The 14,795-nt window shown below is 49.4% G+C and overlaps 2 protein-coding genes across 3 annotated transcripts in view; one reads left to right on the top strand and one right to left on the bottom strand.

The window, feature by feature from the left end:
• Nucleotides 1-14,795, bottom strand: part of LOC125706962 (SRA stem-loop interacting RNA binding protein) — a 170,518-nt gene that overhangs the window by 55,786 nt on the left and 99,937 nt on the right. The gene's annotated exons all lie outside the window — the stretch shown is intronic.
• Nucleotides 665-10,414, top strand: setd3 (SET domain containing 3, actin histidine methyltransferase). 2 transcript variants are annotated; one of them, XM_048973794.1, is made up of 13 exons: nt 665-833; nt 2,521-2,648; nt 2,789-2,881; nt 3,013-3,161; nt 3,249-3,321; nt 3,447-3,703; nt 5,165-5,223; nt 5,451-5,565; nt 6,282-6,356; nt 6,956-7,122; nt 7,888-7,973; nt 8,242-8,402; nt 9,032-10,414. In XM_048973794.1, the coding sequence occupies exons 2-13, from the start codon at nt 2,546-2,548 to the stop codon at nt 9,413-9,415; spliced, it is 1,722 nt and encodes a 573-aa protein (XP_048829751.1). In that variant the 5' UTR covers nt 665-833; nt 2,521-2,545; the 3' UTR covers nt 9,416-10,414. The 2 variants fall into 2 exon arrangements, with proteins under 2 accessions (XP_048829751.1, XP_048829750.1); XM_048973793.1 differs by having other exon boundaries at nt 2,518-2,648.

The raw sequence follows: 14,795 nt of genomic DNA, 5'->3' as shown, positions 1-14,795 counted from the left end.
CATAGCAAATGTATACATTTAAGCATTCCCTAGGAAACTTGACTAGTAAGTAAGCTTAACCGATAAATACAAGTACTAACATTAGTGAATGGAGACAGAATATGTTGTATAATACTACCAGAGGTATGAATAAGCACCTCAGATAATTTAACTAATATAACATTTTGTAATGGAATATTAGTGTTAAAACATGTCCTGTGAATAAATGTCTAATAAGGACACAGACTACTTAAGACTTAAATAAAAGATTATTATGAAGGACGTCATAAACACAGCCTATTTTAAAAAGTAAGCGTCTATAACGTCCAGTATACGGCTGTAATGTCACGTAACGCCCCCTCGTAATACCCCAAGCTCCGCCTTCCATGACGTAAGGGTGTACGCCCAGCGGCCCTTTTTAGCTCCTTAGATTGACGTTAATTTAAACAAATCATGAGCTTTATATCATGGCCTTTTAAGGTAATTTCATGTCGCCGAAGAAGACGACCAATTACAAGACACCAGGGCCTTGCCGTTTATTTCTGTGTGATGCAAAAAACTTGATATTTACGCACGGTTGATTGACATAAAATATAGACCTATCAAATTCCATAACAACCGGGGCGGGTCCCTACGTTAGCCAATAGCTGTGAAAAGCGAACAGATTTCTGTCGTGCCCTTTATGGGTATGTATCCGCTGTACCGCTCTCTTGGAAGCAGCTATAATATGGGCTGGAAGTGAGAACCTGCGGAGGCCGTTTAGAGGCAGCATGTTAGGCTGCACACTCCGTTCCGGTGGTTGAAGAGGACTGAACTCCAGGCTGTCAGGAGGACCTGCTGCTGTCAATCGGAAGGTAGTCGACTAATATTTTAGAAAAAGGTTGCAACAGGGCGCCGTCGCAGTCGGTGTGTTGTGCGGTTATTGTGCCGCATTCTGCTGCTTACTTTATGTGGACGATCCGCCTGCAGAAATGCTAACTGGCTAGCTGCCCTCCTTCAAAGTTCATTCGCCGCCTTCTGTTTTACTCACGATCATCCGCTCGTCTGTGATTTCTTGACTGGGCCTTATTAAAACACGTTTAGTCGCGGGCGATGCAGGTCTCAGTAACGTGCGAGCTGTCACGCCATATTTTTAAAGCTGCCAGAGCTTAAGCTGCTCTGTTAGATAGGTACATGGATCGCCTCTACGCCTGTATATCTGTCTGTACGCATCTCTCTTCGTATTTTTTTTCATTTTTGTAAATGCACATTCTAACTTAAGTGTATTTAGTCTTACTGCTGTTCGGTGCATTATAACTAGAACATATTCATCCTTCTGATCGTCTTTGGGTTTTACCCAGATGATTGGCTCTTGTCTCTGCTTTCTTTATATTTAGTGGGGTTATATTATTTATATTTCATATAACTCCACTAACCAAAGAGTCTTGATACTAGCAAAAAGAAGGTGCAGTTATTTAAGTTTAAACTTAAAATGTCCCAGGTGTGACGGTGGATGGCAGCTTGCAATCCCATGTGCCTGTATTTCATCAGCATTACTGACCGCGCCTATAGACTGTGGTCCATATTGGAGGTCTGGACTGCTAAAGAGGGTGGAGTTCCAAGCAACTGACGGTGTCAGACCTGTGCCCTCCCTCTAACCTTCACACACTCCAACACTGTCTCTGCTTCAACACTTGTCCATGCTCAGAAACATCCCTGTTCATGGATCTTTGATAAATATTCATTTATGCCTACCTAAGTAAGGATGGATGGGAAATGATCTCAAAAATGTCCCTTCCCAGATGATCTGGGTCTAAAGTGGTAATCTCACAGCCCTCTAGTTTTGGGGTGCATGGGATGGAGCTCATTTCACGCTTCTCGTTCTGATTGGATGAATGCTTGGATCTCCGCCCCTCCTACTCCCACAGCAGCATCATCACAGGAAGGGCCTGCTGGTGTTTGTTGGCTAATGGCTAATGCAAGCATGTCATGGAATCGGGGAAAATTCCAGACTAGGAAGTTAACTGGAACAGACACGGAAGGAAACATCTTGGAAGACACAGTTTTATGTGTCTTTTCAAGCATATATCGTCCATTTCATTCACAGGTATACTTATTAGTACAGGACTTTGCACATTATGCAGACACTCAAGCGGCATAAATCAGCCACTAAAACCTCAGTTTAACAGGTACATTTGTGTTTATAAGAGGGGAAGACATGGCTGAGGTCTGTCCAAAGCTGAAGACCTGCAGCAAGGATCATGATACACAAAATCCTACGAGACTGAGAGGATTTGGCTGCTGAAGTCACCTGAGACCATATACTGGGCAGCAAACTCAGAAAAGGGGAACAGTAACCACCCAAGATCTGCACAGGCAATGCTTAAACAGCAAAACAGTCCCACAGACTAACTTCTCACGCTACATGCAGCTGATCGGTTACATAACAAAGTGCTTATGAATGGAATACCATGAAGTCTTGTAAACTGCGCCCTCTAGTGGTTCAGATTAATGATTGAAACTGTATGATCGTTCCTACTCACAAGTTGTTGTTCTCAGCAGTCCTTGATCGTGGTTCAGCCTGAACATGGGGAAGAAGAGCAGAGTGAAGACACAGAAGTGGGGAACGGGACCCACAGCTGTGGCAAACCCAAAGGAGATGTTGAACCTGGTCTCGGAGCTCTTACAGAGTAAGGGTCTGCGCAGATGTCTCTTCATGTAACATTGCTGTGGTCTTTGTGGGCTGCTGTTTTCCTCTTGGGAATCTCCCTGTCCAGGCTGCTTTTCTTTCTCTGGGCTCCAGGCTAATGTCTTCATTTTCCAATCCCAGAATGCAGTGGGGCAGCCCCGCCCCCGGGTCAGGAGTGGGCGGAGTATGTCCAGATCCGAAGCCTTGTGGAGAAGATCAGAAAAAAACAGAAAGGTTAGTGTTTTGGGTAGCTACACAATCATACTGTTTGTGAAGCTGGGGGTTTCTCAATTCCAGCGCGCTGTATACGTCTTACCTTGTGAGAAATGGTGATGGACCACATGAGCTGTGTGGCATGTCGACAGGCCTGTCCGTGGTGTTCGATGGAATGAGAGAGGATCACTTTCCGGAGCTGATGGCCTGGGCTGCAGAAAATGGGGCCTCGTGCGAAGGCTTCGAAATCTGTAATTTTGCAGAGCAGGGGTACGGCTTAAAAGCCACGCGGGACATTAAGGTGAGTACTGATGGCGGGGCCACTCTGTGAGGGATGCATCTGTAGAGGGGTTCAGGCTGGTTGAGGTGAAGATCTCTGCCTGTGTAGGCAGAGGAGCTGTTCCTGTGGATCCCCCGGAAGATGCTGCTGACAGTGGAATCGGCAAAAAACTCAGTGCTTGGTGAGTCCCTCAGAGGATGAAAGTTCTGTCTATACAGGCTGTCTTCCTCCAGGTCAGCCTGCAGACCCGGGGACCCCGGCTTATTGACCACGCTCCTGCATCTCAGCTCAGTTTCCCATCTCCAGGTTCCCTGTACAGCCAGGACCGCATCCTGCAGGCCATGGGCAATGTGACACTGGCTCTGCACCTCCTGTGTGAACGTGCTAACCCCAGCTCCTTCTGGCTGCCCTACATCAAGAGTCTACCAAGCGAGTACGACACGCCGCTGTACTACGAAGAGGAGGAAGTGCGCTGCCTGCAGGCCACACAGGCCATCCAGGACGTCTTTAGCCAGTATAAAAACACGACACGCCAGTACGCCTACTTCTACAAAGTCATCCAGGTGGGTCCGGTCCTGGTTTAGGACAGGCTACAATGTCCTCAACCGGGAACCCTCTGTCCTGCTTGGGGTGTTTGGAAACTCTGGCTTAAACAATATTTGGGACTGTTCACTGTTCACATAAAACCCATGTCAGGAATTGTGGGGGTTCAAGGAGTGGGCGGGGTTTGGCACCTGACTTCGGAGATCTCCAATAAGAGCATGGCCTACACAGCCAGCTTACGCAGTTTGCCGTGTACAATCCAGAGCAGAGCACCCTGATGCTACTCTGCTAAGAGAGTGCAATATAGTGTGGCTCTGGCAGTCAGTAACAGGGCTGCGGGCTATGACATGCATAACAGCAATGCAACAAACTGCCCACAAGGGGGAGACGGAAACCATTTAATGAGCTTGTAGCTGTAGAAATAATACCCTCCAGCAAGAGGCTTTGATAATTCTGTCAGGGTCATAAAACAAAAAGAGTAGCGTTTAAAAATGTCATTGATGCTTCTTGTTTTTCATTCAGTAACTGTCAGTGTGAGTATGGTACACTTCTGTCAAGATAAAACATCCAATATTTATCCCAGTGACAAAATCATTACGCGATGTTTAATGTTTTCCTTGTACCTTTTAAATCACAGGATGTTATGAGTGAGCTTATTTGTGGGCACTCTAGATACGAGACTTCCTGCTCGTCAGGGTCTCTTTCTCTGCTGCAGACATGCTTTAAATCCCTTATCATACTTTATCACAGACAGCCATGTATCTGCAAGCAAATTGTTATAAGGGTCTGCGATGCCAGAGTGATCCTCTAGGTGGCAGAAATACGCTACAAAACGTCTGAGGACAAAGTCCTGTTTTTACTATGTTATTTCACAGCGGTACAGTGTGTATCGTGCACTGACTTTCAGTTTAGCCCTTCCCCCTCCCCCCAACCAAAACGATTGCCAAAATGTCTGGCACCATAACAAAACCAGAGACGAGTGAGGTAAAAGATGAATGTTGGGGTCGACTGACACGGGCATGGAAACGTGCGCACACACACTCACACACGCGCTCACACTCGCACACTGCCGTCTGAGCAAGGCACTTGTGAACCGGCTGCGAGCACGACACCCCGGTTTAAACAGCAGCCCCCCGCTGCCTGCAGATCACCCCAGTCTATTTCTACGGCCGCTTCAGCATGAGCTGGTTTGGCGGGAGAACGTGGCCCAGACGAGCCCTGGGACACATGGCCGGCTGCTTTACATGTAGATTGTTGTGGTTCGCAGGCCAACTGTCGGCCAAATTGATGAAGCAGATTTATGATAGCTGCCTCGCACAACAAATTAAGCTGACAGTGATGTATGAGGGGCTAATGCCGCCGTGATCCCACTGCGGGCCGCCGGATGCTCCTGCTCTTGTTAGTATCTGTTAGGCGACCGCATAATGAAATTGTGCCGGCCAGTTTCAACTTATTTCTGCTTTCTTCCCCCCCCGCCACAGACTCATCCCGCTGCCAGCAAGCTGCCCTTCAAGGAATCCTTCACCTTTGATGACTACAGGTGAGGCGGGAGGTTGCCTCCCCAGGCCGCGCCTCCGCTCAGGAAGCCCCCAACAGGGGCTTTTTGCATTCGTCCTTCTTTCATTAGCTCACCATTATCTCCGAGGGAATAATTCATCGCGGGTCTCCTTTTATCTCCGGAGTCTCGCAGCCGCCCTGATTGCGGGGGCGTTTAATGCCACCGTTCTTGTTCCAGTGGTGTTTCTGACTCAAGGTGCCTCTCTGCAGGTGGGCCGTGTCCTCCGTCATGACCCGGCAGAACCAGATCCCCACAGAGGACGGCAGCCGGGTCACCCTGGCCCTGATCCCGCTGTGGGACATGTGCAACCACACCAACGGCCTGGTAGGTACCGCGCTCCTGCCTCTGCGTCGGACCCTCTCTGTCCTGGATGGTGACCATTTCAATGGCGGTTTTCATCGCTCGCCATCTTATGTATTCAGAAGGTGTTCCTATTATGCTCTGGAATTTTATTTTAAAATGCTGGATAAAATGAAAAGTGCAGTCATTAAGAGGTTTAATGGCGTCATGCAGCTCCCCGGGGCTCCGCTTTGATGAGAGAGGCCTGCGTTTCTCTCACCCTGACTCTCCATGGAGAAATCACACTGCTGCCTGCGGCTTCATTCAATTTTCTCTGTTTCAACTCATTTGAAAAGTTCTTAACTCAATTCTAACATGTATACCGATATGGCGCTTAATTACCTGATGTAAAGTCTGTCCAAATTCCTGCCCCTTCACTCTACTCATTTCCTCTGGAGGCAAAAAAAGAAATCAAAACGTGCAGCTGGTGGAAACAGAGGCCAGGCTCGTCTCGCTCAGCTCTGGTGGTGTGTAGACGCAGTGCAGGCTGCAGTGGTTGAGGTGAGGAGGTGATGAACCGGTGCCGAGCCTAGAAAGGACCCCCTCCTGGGTCATTATGCTCGCCCCCTTCACTCGCCTCCTGAGCTTTCATTAACGGATGACTCCGCAACTCAGTGGAGGCCTCTCCTCCCCGCTTTATGGTCCATCGCCTGTGCCCTTTGATCCAACGGTTTGAATAAAATCTCACTTTGTGGTTTTAGATCACAACTGGGTACAACCTGGAGGACGACAGGTGCGAGTGTGTCGCCCTGATGGACTACAAGAAGGATGAGCAAGTGAGTATCTGTCATCAGTCATCTCACTCATGAATGGCTCTGATTGGCTGCTTCTCTGACACCCACAGCTATATAATACTGTGTTTTTACATTTGTCTTTGACTTTAAATATGCGCCATAGCCAGGTCAGCATAGGTACACTTGGGCTGGGCAGACAGGGTGTCTTTTGATGAAGCTGGTGGTGGCAGCTGGACAGACGGCTTGTAACCTAGAGGGGGGGGGCGGGGGGGGGGGGGGGGGGCACGCATCTGGAAGCTGGACGCTTCAGTAGGCTGTTCGAAAGGATCCTGCCTCGGATTTTGCACGTGTTGGCCGGAGCCATCAGCACCTGCCGCTCACAGAACCGTTTTCCCAGAAGCTGACGTTAGTGTCCAGGCTGAAACGCCTGGTGTTTAGCACTGAAACTCTCGATCTCTTCCAGTGAACTAAACGGAAACCGGCCCTCAGTAACACCGCATGATGTGGTCAGCGCTCACAGGCCCAGCCTGTGTCTGTGGATGGGAGATTTCCTAGCGATATACCCCACTGTCTATGCTCCTCTTCTCTGTCTCCGATACTGGGCATCCTGACAAATGTACGTTCGCTCGCCATGTCCCCAGATCTACATCTTCTACGGCACGAGGTCCAACGCGGAGTTCGTGATCCACAATGGCTTCTTCTACGAAGCCAACGCCCACGACCGGGTGAAGATCAAGCTGGGTGTGAGCAAGAGTGAGCGTCTGTATGCCATGAAGGCCGAAGTGTTGGCCCGCGCAGGCATCCCCGCGTGAGTGTGCGCACAAACACCGAGGCAAAGGGACTCTGACCAAGTGCCCCGTGTTGCCCACTGCATGTTGAGGGTTAAATCTCTGCCATTCAGGTCGGGGGGGGCGGACAGGTATAATCTCATTGCTGCACTGGTACAGCTCTATAATGCGTTTTTGGAGAAACTATTTCAGCTTCGTACGGCTTATTGCCGCTCTGATCGATAAACTGAGGAACAGGGAAATATTACCCTCTTAAAATGACTTTTTTTTTTCTGTTTACGGTCTCTGGGTGATATTTCTCTACTGTTGAGCAGAAGCTATTGGCTGAGGACGTCAGCAGTAAATGGTGAATTATAAATGACTGAGTGTTTAAAAATGCAGCAGGTTCAGTGGAGTTGCGGCCCGTTCACATCAATCAGCCGTCAAGCGAGAGATGGGGGAGGAGCTAGGACGGGGCAGCTCCCCCATTGGCCGCGACTGCTGTTGGCTCCCCAGCCAGGCTCCTGCATGACTGCACCGCCGGGCTACTCAAATTGGAATTTAATTTGGGGGGTGGGGGGGTGACCGATCCGGGATTGGCCACCCGCCACCTTCAGCAGCCCCGTCCAAATTCCTTATTGTGTCAGATTGATGCTTTTTTAATGACCTCCCTGTGTAATGAGTGCTGTCTCAAAGAATCGGAAATGAAAAGCTGCGATACCGAATCCGAGCTCCCGTTCCGCGAGTCTCTGCTCGATGACGCTATCTGAGGCTGGCGGCTGATAGGCTGAAACCTTCCTCCACAGGTCCAGCATGTTCGCCCTGCACAGCGCAGACCCCCCTATGTCCGCTCAGCTGCTGGCCTTCCTCCGCGTTTTCTGCATGACAGAAGGTAAGGTTCTCGCTGGCGCCCCCTGGGCAGAAGGCGTCTGTAGGGCCTCCAGGCCCTCGCAGGTGTTTTCAGTTCCATGGCGAAGAGTTGGAGAACAGTATTTTGCAAAGTGATCTCCATTTTTAATTTCCTGGGACAGTTTAGGTTTAGCGTCTGTTCTGTAAACGTGCTCACATAGCGTAGCAAAACATCTCAGGTCTGCCCCCTGCTGTCTGCTCTCTGGCAGTGCTCTTCCCACAATCTCGGCTTCTCTGCTCTTTGATCACAGAGGAACTGAAGGACTATCTTGTGGGTGAGCAGGCCATGAACACTATCCTGTCGCTGGGCAACGTCGAGCTTCCTGTCAGCTGGGAGAATGAAATTAAGCTGTGGACCTTCCTGGAAACCAGGGCTTCTCTGCTCCTGAAGACCTACAGCTCCACCACGGAGGTGGGACCTGGGGGGGGAGTCGACTGTGTTCTTAGGGCAGTAGAGATCCCTGCTCTCCTCACCAGAGGTGGGATTCCTGCCATGCTTCTCTGTAGTCAGTAAGGTTATAGTCATTAATGAAAGCTAAAGTTTTGTAAGCTAAGACAAAATAACATACAAGAATAAACTACAACTAAATGACAACACAGCTAAACTGTAAATAATGAGCTGAAATGAACTGAAAACAAAATAAAAAAACAAACATCAAGTACTTTAGTTACCATTTGAAAATAATATTTAGTTGTTATTTGCTTATTATTAATTAATACCTAAAACATGTTTTGCCCATTATATACTAAAATGTGTACTGTGCATTCGGGTAGGATTCATTAAAGATCAGATACATAAAATAGCTCCACAACTTTCAATCTATGCCCTGAAATGAATTGCTAAAACTTAAAAAATATATATTTCTGTTTAGTAAAATAAAAACAAACAAAACTACTTTGAAAACTAAGTAAATGTATAATAAAATATCTAAGTAATATAAAACTTAGAAATTCAGAACTGTAATGATGCTGGTCAGCACCTACTGGGCTTGCCGTCGCCCCTCTCCGGCACCAAGCTCACTGCTGGTCTCCCTCCCTCAGAGTGACCAGGCCCTGTTGGAGCAGCCTGGACTCTCCTTCCACACCCGGGTGGCCGTCCAGCTGCGCCTGGCCGAGAAGCAGATCCTGGAAGGTGTGGTGCGCAGCGGCCGGGCTCAGCGCGAGCACTTCCGAAAGCTGCTGGAGGAGGAGGCCCCGCTGCCACGGCGACAGGAAGCCGGCGATCCCGACGGCCAGCTGCCCCTGGTGCTCCGGGAGCTGGAGGAGGCCAGTGACCCCACACTGGGGCCTGGCGACGCCGGAGACACACCGGACGCCCTGCTCCTCAACGGCGGCATCGCCGTGGAGAACGGGAATGGCGTTCCGCACAAGGACGGGCCCGGCACGGGGCGGACTGGAGACGGGGTTGAGGAGAACTCTCAATAAAGCAGCCCCCGACCCCACCGCTGCGCCACTATTTATTTATTTCTGTTTCTCGAAGTAACTTAAAAGAATAAAGGCACCCCTACAGGACCCCCCCCCCCCCCCCCCCCCCCCTTGGCTGTAAGTCCAGCATACTGTCTGAGAGCCCGTCCTCAGTATTATCAGTCAGCCGCGTCTGCCGTTTAACAGCACCCTCAATGCTGACTGGGTGGACAGAAGAGGGACCGGAACTGAGGCTAAACCACCTACCAGGTCCAGCACGTTGTGGTGGTTAGCGCTGAAGAGATCTGGATTAATGGACGAAAGCTTTTGTGCAAGAGGCACAGGAAGATCTGCGCCAGCACCCCACCTTTCCATTCACTGCCTTGAATCTCAGACAGGGCCGTGCTTTTCCGGGCCTTCTAGGGGCTCCTGACCGGCTCTGCTCGCTCTGCCTCTGAGGTCACATCTGAGCAGGGTGGTTTTTTTTAGCCCCAAATAAATTTGACCCTTTGTGCTTTATTCTTAAAAGCAGATACAGTTATATGAATAGTGGGAGCGATGGGTCACCATGGCTTTGTCTGAAAATAATTTCTGAATGTAACAGGATTTTATTCAGCATAACACCATCAGGGTTTGTTTGTTTTTTTTTTACACTAAAGTTGCTGCAGATTGAACGCCGGTGGCGCTGTGGATGTCAGAATGCAAGCTACTCGTGTATGTTACCTTCATTTAGCATTGAAGAGCTGTGTGTATTTCTGTGAATTTCTTTGTACTTGAGGCCTTAATGACCTGATCGATGTGCGTCAGTCCTTCACCAAATGCAGAGGGCGGTCTGCTGGGAAGTGGGTTTCCTCGTTTGGGGTGCACAGTGTCTGGCGGACACCACAGCAGCTCGCGGTTACGCTTCCTGGACGGCATGACCCTCCGCCATACTGCAGTCCTTCTGTGCCGATCGCTTTGTATCTACGCTTGTAGCCACTGAGCGGCTAGAGATTTGAGAATAAAGACAGTTTAAGTGCATCGCCGTCGCTAGTGAGAATCTATGCGTGTCTGGGGGCACCAGTGCTCTGCTCGATGGCCGAGAACTCTGGAGTAATGTGGGAGGTTAAAGTTAGATTTGTGTTTTGTGGGTGCTCAGCAGCGCCCCCTGTGTGTGAATCAAGGCCTCTCGAGCCACAACCTAATTTTTACACACATTTTTTCCCCTTCTTCAGCCCCTGGCCACATTACAAATTTATAAAAGAAACATTATCTTGAATCATTTAATTCGGAGCAATTAAATTTTGAAATTTGGCATTCATTATTCATATGTTCCAAGATAAAACCCTTTAATTGTTGAATACATTAAAGTAATGGGCAGTAGGTCTGTCGAACCAGGCACATGTGCGTCCGGGGACGTTAGCAGTTAGCAAGCGACGTGACATTGTTGTCCTGTGACGCGTGGCATGAATAATTCACAGGTCGCATTGATAAACATGCACTCTGTGCACCGCTGCTCTGGCACACAGTTACCAGCAAATAGTAGCCTGTGAACACCCTCTATGCTCTACAACGCCTCCTGGTGGTTAGTGGCAGAGGCGACTTCAGCGGCTCATCTGATTGAGGCCAGTCACAGCCTGTAAGACAAAGCATGGTGTGAGGCCCATTCGTCTTGTACCACAGGCACAGCAGCTGGTGGCCTGAAGATGGAGAGGTGGCAGCCCTTCACACTGCTGCTCCCTGAGCATGAGAGCATGCGCGAGAAATGCGGGATCAAAACCCGGTAATGTTGGACTCTTAACCTACCACCGTTGCATCCCTTCTTCATCCACATTTAGGCCCAGTGAGTTACCTGCAGGCTGGCGGAAGGCTGGCATGGTCACGTCTTAAGCGCGCGATCCAGCTGGCTACTGACTGGGAGGCTGACTGCTTTCAAACATGTCCTCACACCCAAGGAGAAGGGGTCCTCCCACAGCCGGCTCCTCCTCGCCTCCAGCCACCATGCGCCCTTCCTCCTATCCCTTCCTCAATCTCCGCTTGGGGGATTGCGCCCTAGAAACAAGAGGGGGAGGGTGGGGGGCATTAGCCCGACTGCACTGCCACTGCCGTCCCCACAGGGTTGTTAATTCTGCTCCCTGCACGCCCCCCACTCACCCCCCCCCCCTCGCCGACCGACAGAGAGCCACATCATTCTCCATCCTCCAGGTCAGAGTGGGAACAATTAAATGTGGAGGGTGAGGTGGCGTGGAGCAGCAGCCCGCGGTTGATGAATGAGCAGCCGGCTGGCAAGTGACAATATGCAGACAAGGGGGATCATTTGCAAATGGAGAGCGAGGGGAGAGAGCGCCGGAGTCCAGGGCCGCCAAGCGTGGGCTTAACCCCTTCCACTCCGCCTGAGAAGACTGGGGGGGTGGGCAAGAGTATCATTCTTACACACGGGGGCACGTAACCAAGGGGCTGCGGCTATCCTGAGATTCAGCCATACATGCATGTAAGTGAGTGGCTGTGTGCGCCCCCTAGTGGACTGTCTATGCATTAGTCCGGTGCGCCTCACTTGGCCCACTCCTGTGTCTGGGCCGATACTCTGCTTGTCATTGTCCCTGGGCGCCCAGCAGGCTGCTGCGGCTTGGGAAAGCCCAAGGCTGAAGAACACTCTATGCAAACCAAGCGCATTAAGCTAATAATAGCACGCTAATAAGTGTAGCTAACGTCCAGGCTAATCCGACATTAATCAGGCTGCCTGCCACACACGTCCACGCTCCCTGCAATTAAGGCTGCGTAGCAAACCACATCGCACTGACCAAAGGCTGCACATACGTGGCTCCCTCGTCCTCTGGGGGGGGGGCTCCGCCTTTAAGTGTGGCTGGTAACAGCTGGAGGGGGGGTGGGGGGGGGGGGGTTTTCTCTGAATGTCACCGGTCACAGTTAGGGGGAGGACGTTTGTAAGCTGATGTAGAGACCACAACACTGTGAACGAATTATATATTGAAATCATATTACACATTATTTAAATAGCACAGCAACTGTTCAAGTAGAAACATTAAATGAGGAATGCATCGGGCTAAAATCCAATTGGACTGAAACAAAGTAATATGACATTTAATTTCTATAAATAATTACTGCCCCAAAAATCCCCAGCGGCTTCGCCCGCAGGATATCAAACTTCTAATGCTCTTAAAATTGTCTGCCATCTTTTATTTATGGCATTTTATATACTTTGTTACTTCAAAGTCCCTGGAAACTCCTCATTGTGTCTGCTGTGGGTTTCCTATAATGGAATTGCACTGTGTGAAAGTGAACTGAAGTGTTTTTACATTGTGAGGTTTTAATAACAAAATTTTATCTGCCTTATATATAAAGGATAAGAGTGAGAATGGAAAGAATTAATTTCGCCTGGGTCTGGAGATCAATGAGTTGGCACCTTGCAGGGAACTGGTCATTTGATGGATACGACCACCTGACACAGCTGATGTCTGATGGTCGGTGTACAGTTCCAAATCTGATCCCTCGCCACTGGCATTAAGATCCAGTTGTTTCCAGCTGCTGTCCAACATCCAGTGAAAGAGGTAGACCTGGTCACTGGAGCGCGGCTGTGCCACAAAGCATCTCGTCTGACCGCACTGTGCATCCACCTGCATGGCACTACCACTTGCCAGGCTTGTTTTTAGGTCAGGCAGAACACCAGCCCCCTCCCAGCCCACAGGCTCTGGTTAAAAGTGCCCTCCAATGGAACAGCATGCCTGTATCCACATGGTCATATAGAAAGTCTCTGGCTTTCCAAACTGTCCCTCTTAGAACACCATTGACGTTGCTTAGAACACCACTGAACATGGCCACATCACCAAGAACAGCACCTGCCACTGTCATGTCACCTATAACACCAGCCGACATAGACACCGAACCCAGAACACCACCCAATGCATTGATGCAGTACAGAACACAACAGAACAGAACACCAATCAACACGGTGATGCAGCATAGAACACCACCCAGTATTGTCATGTCACCTAGAACGCCACATAACACAGTGATGCAGTACAAAATACAACAGAATGCCAGTCAACACAGTGACACAGCACAGAATTCCATGAGATAAGGAAAACGACACTGATGTGTCACCCAATAGCACCTACAAGAGCCTGTTATTATCACTTGATTAAAGGCTTTACTTTAGAACAATTTAGCTACATTTAGGATGTTCAGCGGAGATGAACACATTTAACAATCTCAATGCACATTTAACAATGAGTCAAGCTTTCATATTGGTTAAATGTGTCGACTCTGGTGTTATTAGAGTGCCCAAGAGGCACATACACACAGCTAGAGTGGTTTTTACTGCATTCTGGCTTCTCTTTTCATCTGCATGATCAGTCTGCAAGAGCATTTTGAAGTCTGTAAATAGAAGCCATTAACCAGCAGAGGGCAGCGATGGACAGTTAATGAGATGAGCACCTAATTATGAGCATCGCTTGGCAAGCTTCCAGACCAGGGCGTAATGCCCCACCCACATACTATAGTACAACCAGCCAGGTCAAAGGTCAAAGCATGCCCATGTTCACGTTTGTTTGTTTTCAGCTGTTGTTTTGTGTGTTTGTGCCAAACGGCGGGATTAGAGTGTCATTCGGGTCCATCAATGGCGGCGATTCTGGATGCTGTACCTCGCCGTCTATAGCGGGTAAATGGAGCTTGGAGCTGGTCAGTGCAAGCATCCGCAGTGAGTTCAACGTGTGCTGAAGTCACCATGCATAGGAGGTGCGTAAAACCTTGGGAGTCAATCTTCTGGCACTCACACAGTAGATAAAACTTCTATAGATATCAGGTCAACCATGGTGTATCAAGTCGTGGTATGGGGGAGCATGAGACAAGCAGATAGTCTCAAGGGAGACAAATTTATACTGGTGTAGTGCGGAAACCAGAGATGATAAGGACAGACAGGGCTCAAAAGGCTCTTGGTCAACTGATCTTCTGCCTGATACGAGGCGCTGTGTGTCGGTAGTGCAGATGAAATCGTGTAGCGCTGGCAGCCAAGATGCACACTACTGAATGATTGCCTGGCTTTGGCACTGTGGCAGGCCAAGTTGCAGGATCAGCACTGCCTAACACTGGGCTGAAACATTACACCAATTACACCTGCACCACTGAGAAACACTGCTGTGTAATTGGTGTGAAAGAGCGTAGAAGGCAGAAATGAGACCTCAGTGTAATTGCATCATACTTAGGTTCCACCTCCTCAGCTGTCTCTCCAGGTTCTGATATGAACACCCACAGACAGGCAGTACATAGTGTAGGCAGGTACCCCTGGATCACTTGGTGGTCATATCCTCATGTGACATCCAGTGAGGAAGAATGAAATGATGAAGACCAATCCAGAGAACCTTGATTGTTTCCATTTGGTGAAGGCTGTGGTCAGAACTCAAGTCTG

The sequence above is a fragment of the Brienomyrus brachyistius genome, chromosome 14 (assembly GCF_023856365.1).
Source record: "Brienomyrus brachyistius isolate T26 chromosome 14, BBRACH_0.4, whole genome shotgun sequence".
NCBI classification, from domain to species: Eukaryota; Metazoa; Chordata; class Actinopteri; order Osteoglossiformes; family Mormyridae; genus Brienomyrus; species Brienomyrus brachyistius.
This window is presented reverse-complemented; position numbering and strand designations above follow the sequence as displayed.

Excerpts from the sequence above, each read along its gene's own strand:
- setd3 (XM_048973794.1), top strand. The coding sequence starts at position 2,546 with ATGGGGAAGAAGAGCAGAGTGAAGACACAGAAGTGGGGAACGGGACCC. Across the intron at positions 3,322-3,446 it reads GGCAAAAAACTCAGTGCTTG|GTTCCCTGTACAGCCAGGAC; the intron begins GTGAGTCCCTCA and ends TCCCATCTCCAG. Across the intron at positions 6,357-6,955 it reads ACTACAAGAAGGATGAGCAA|ATCTACATCTTCTACGGCAC; the intron begins GTGAGTATCTGT and ends CCATGTCCCCAG.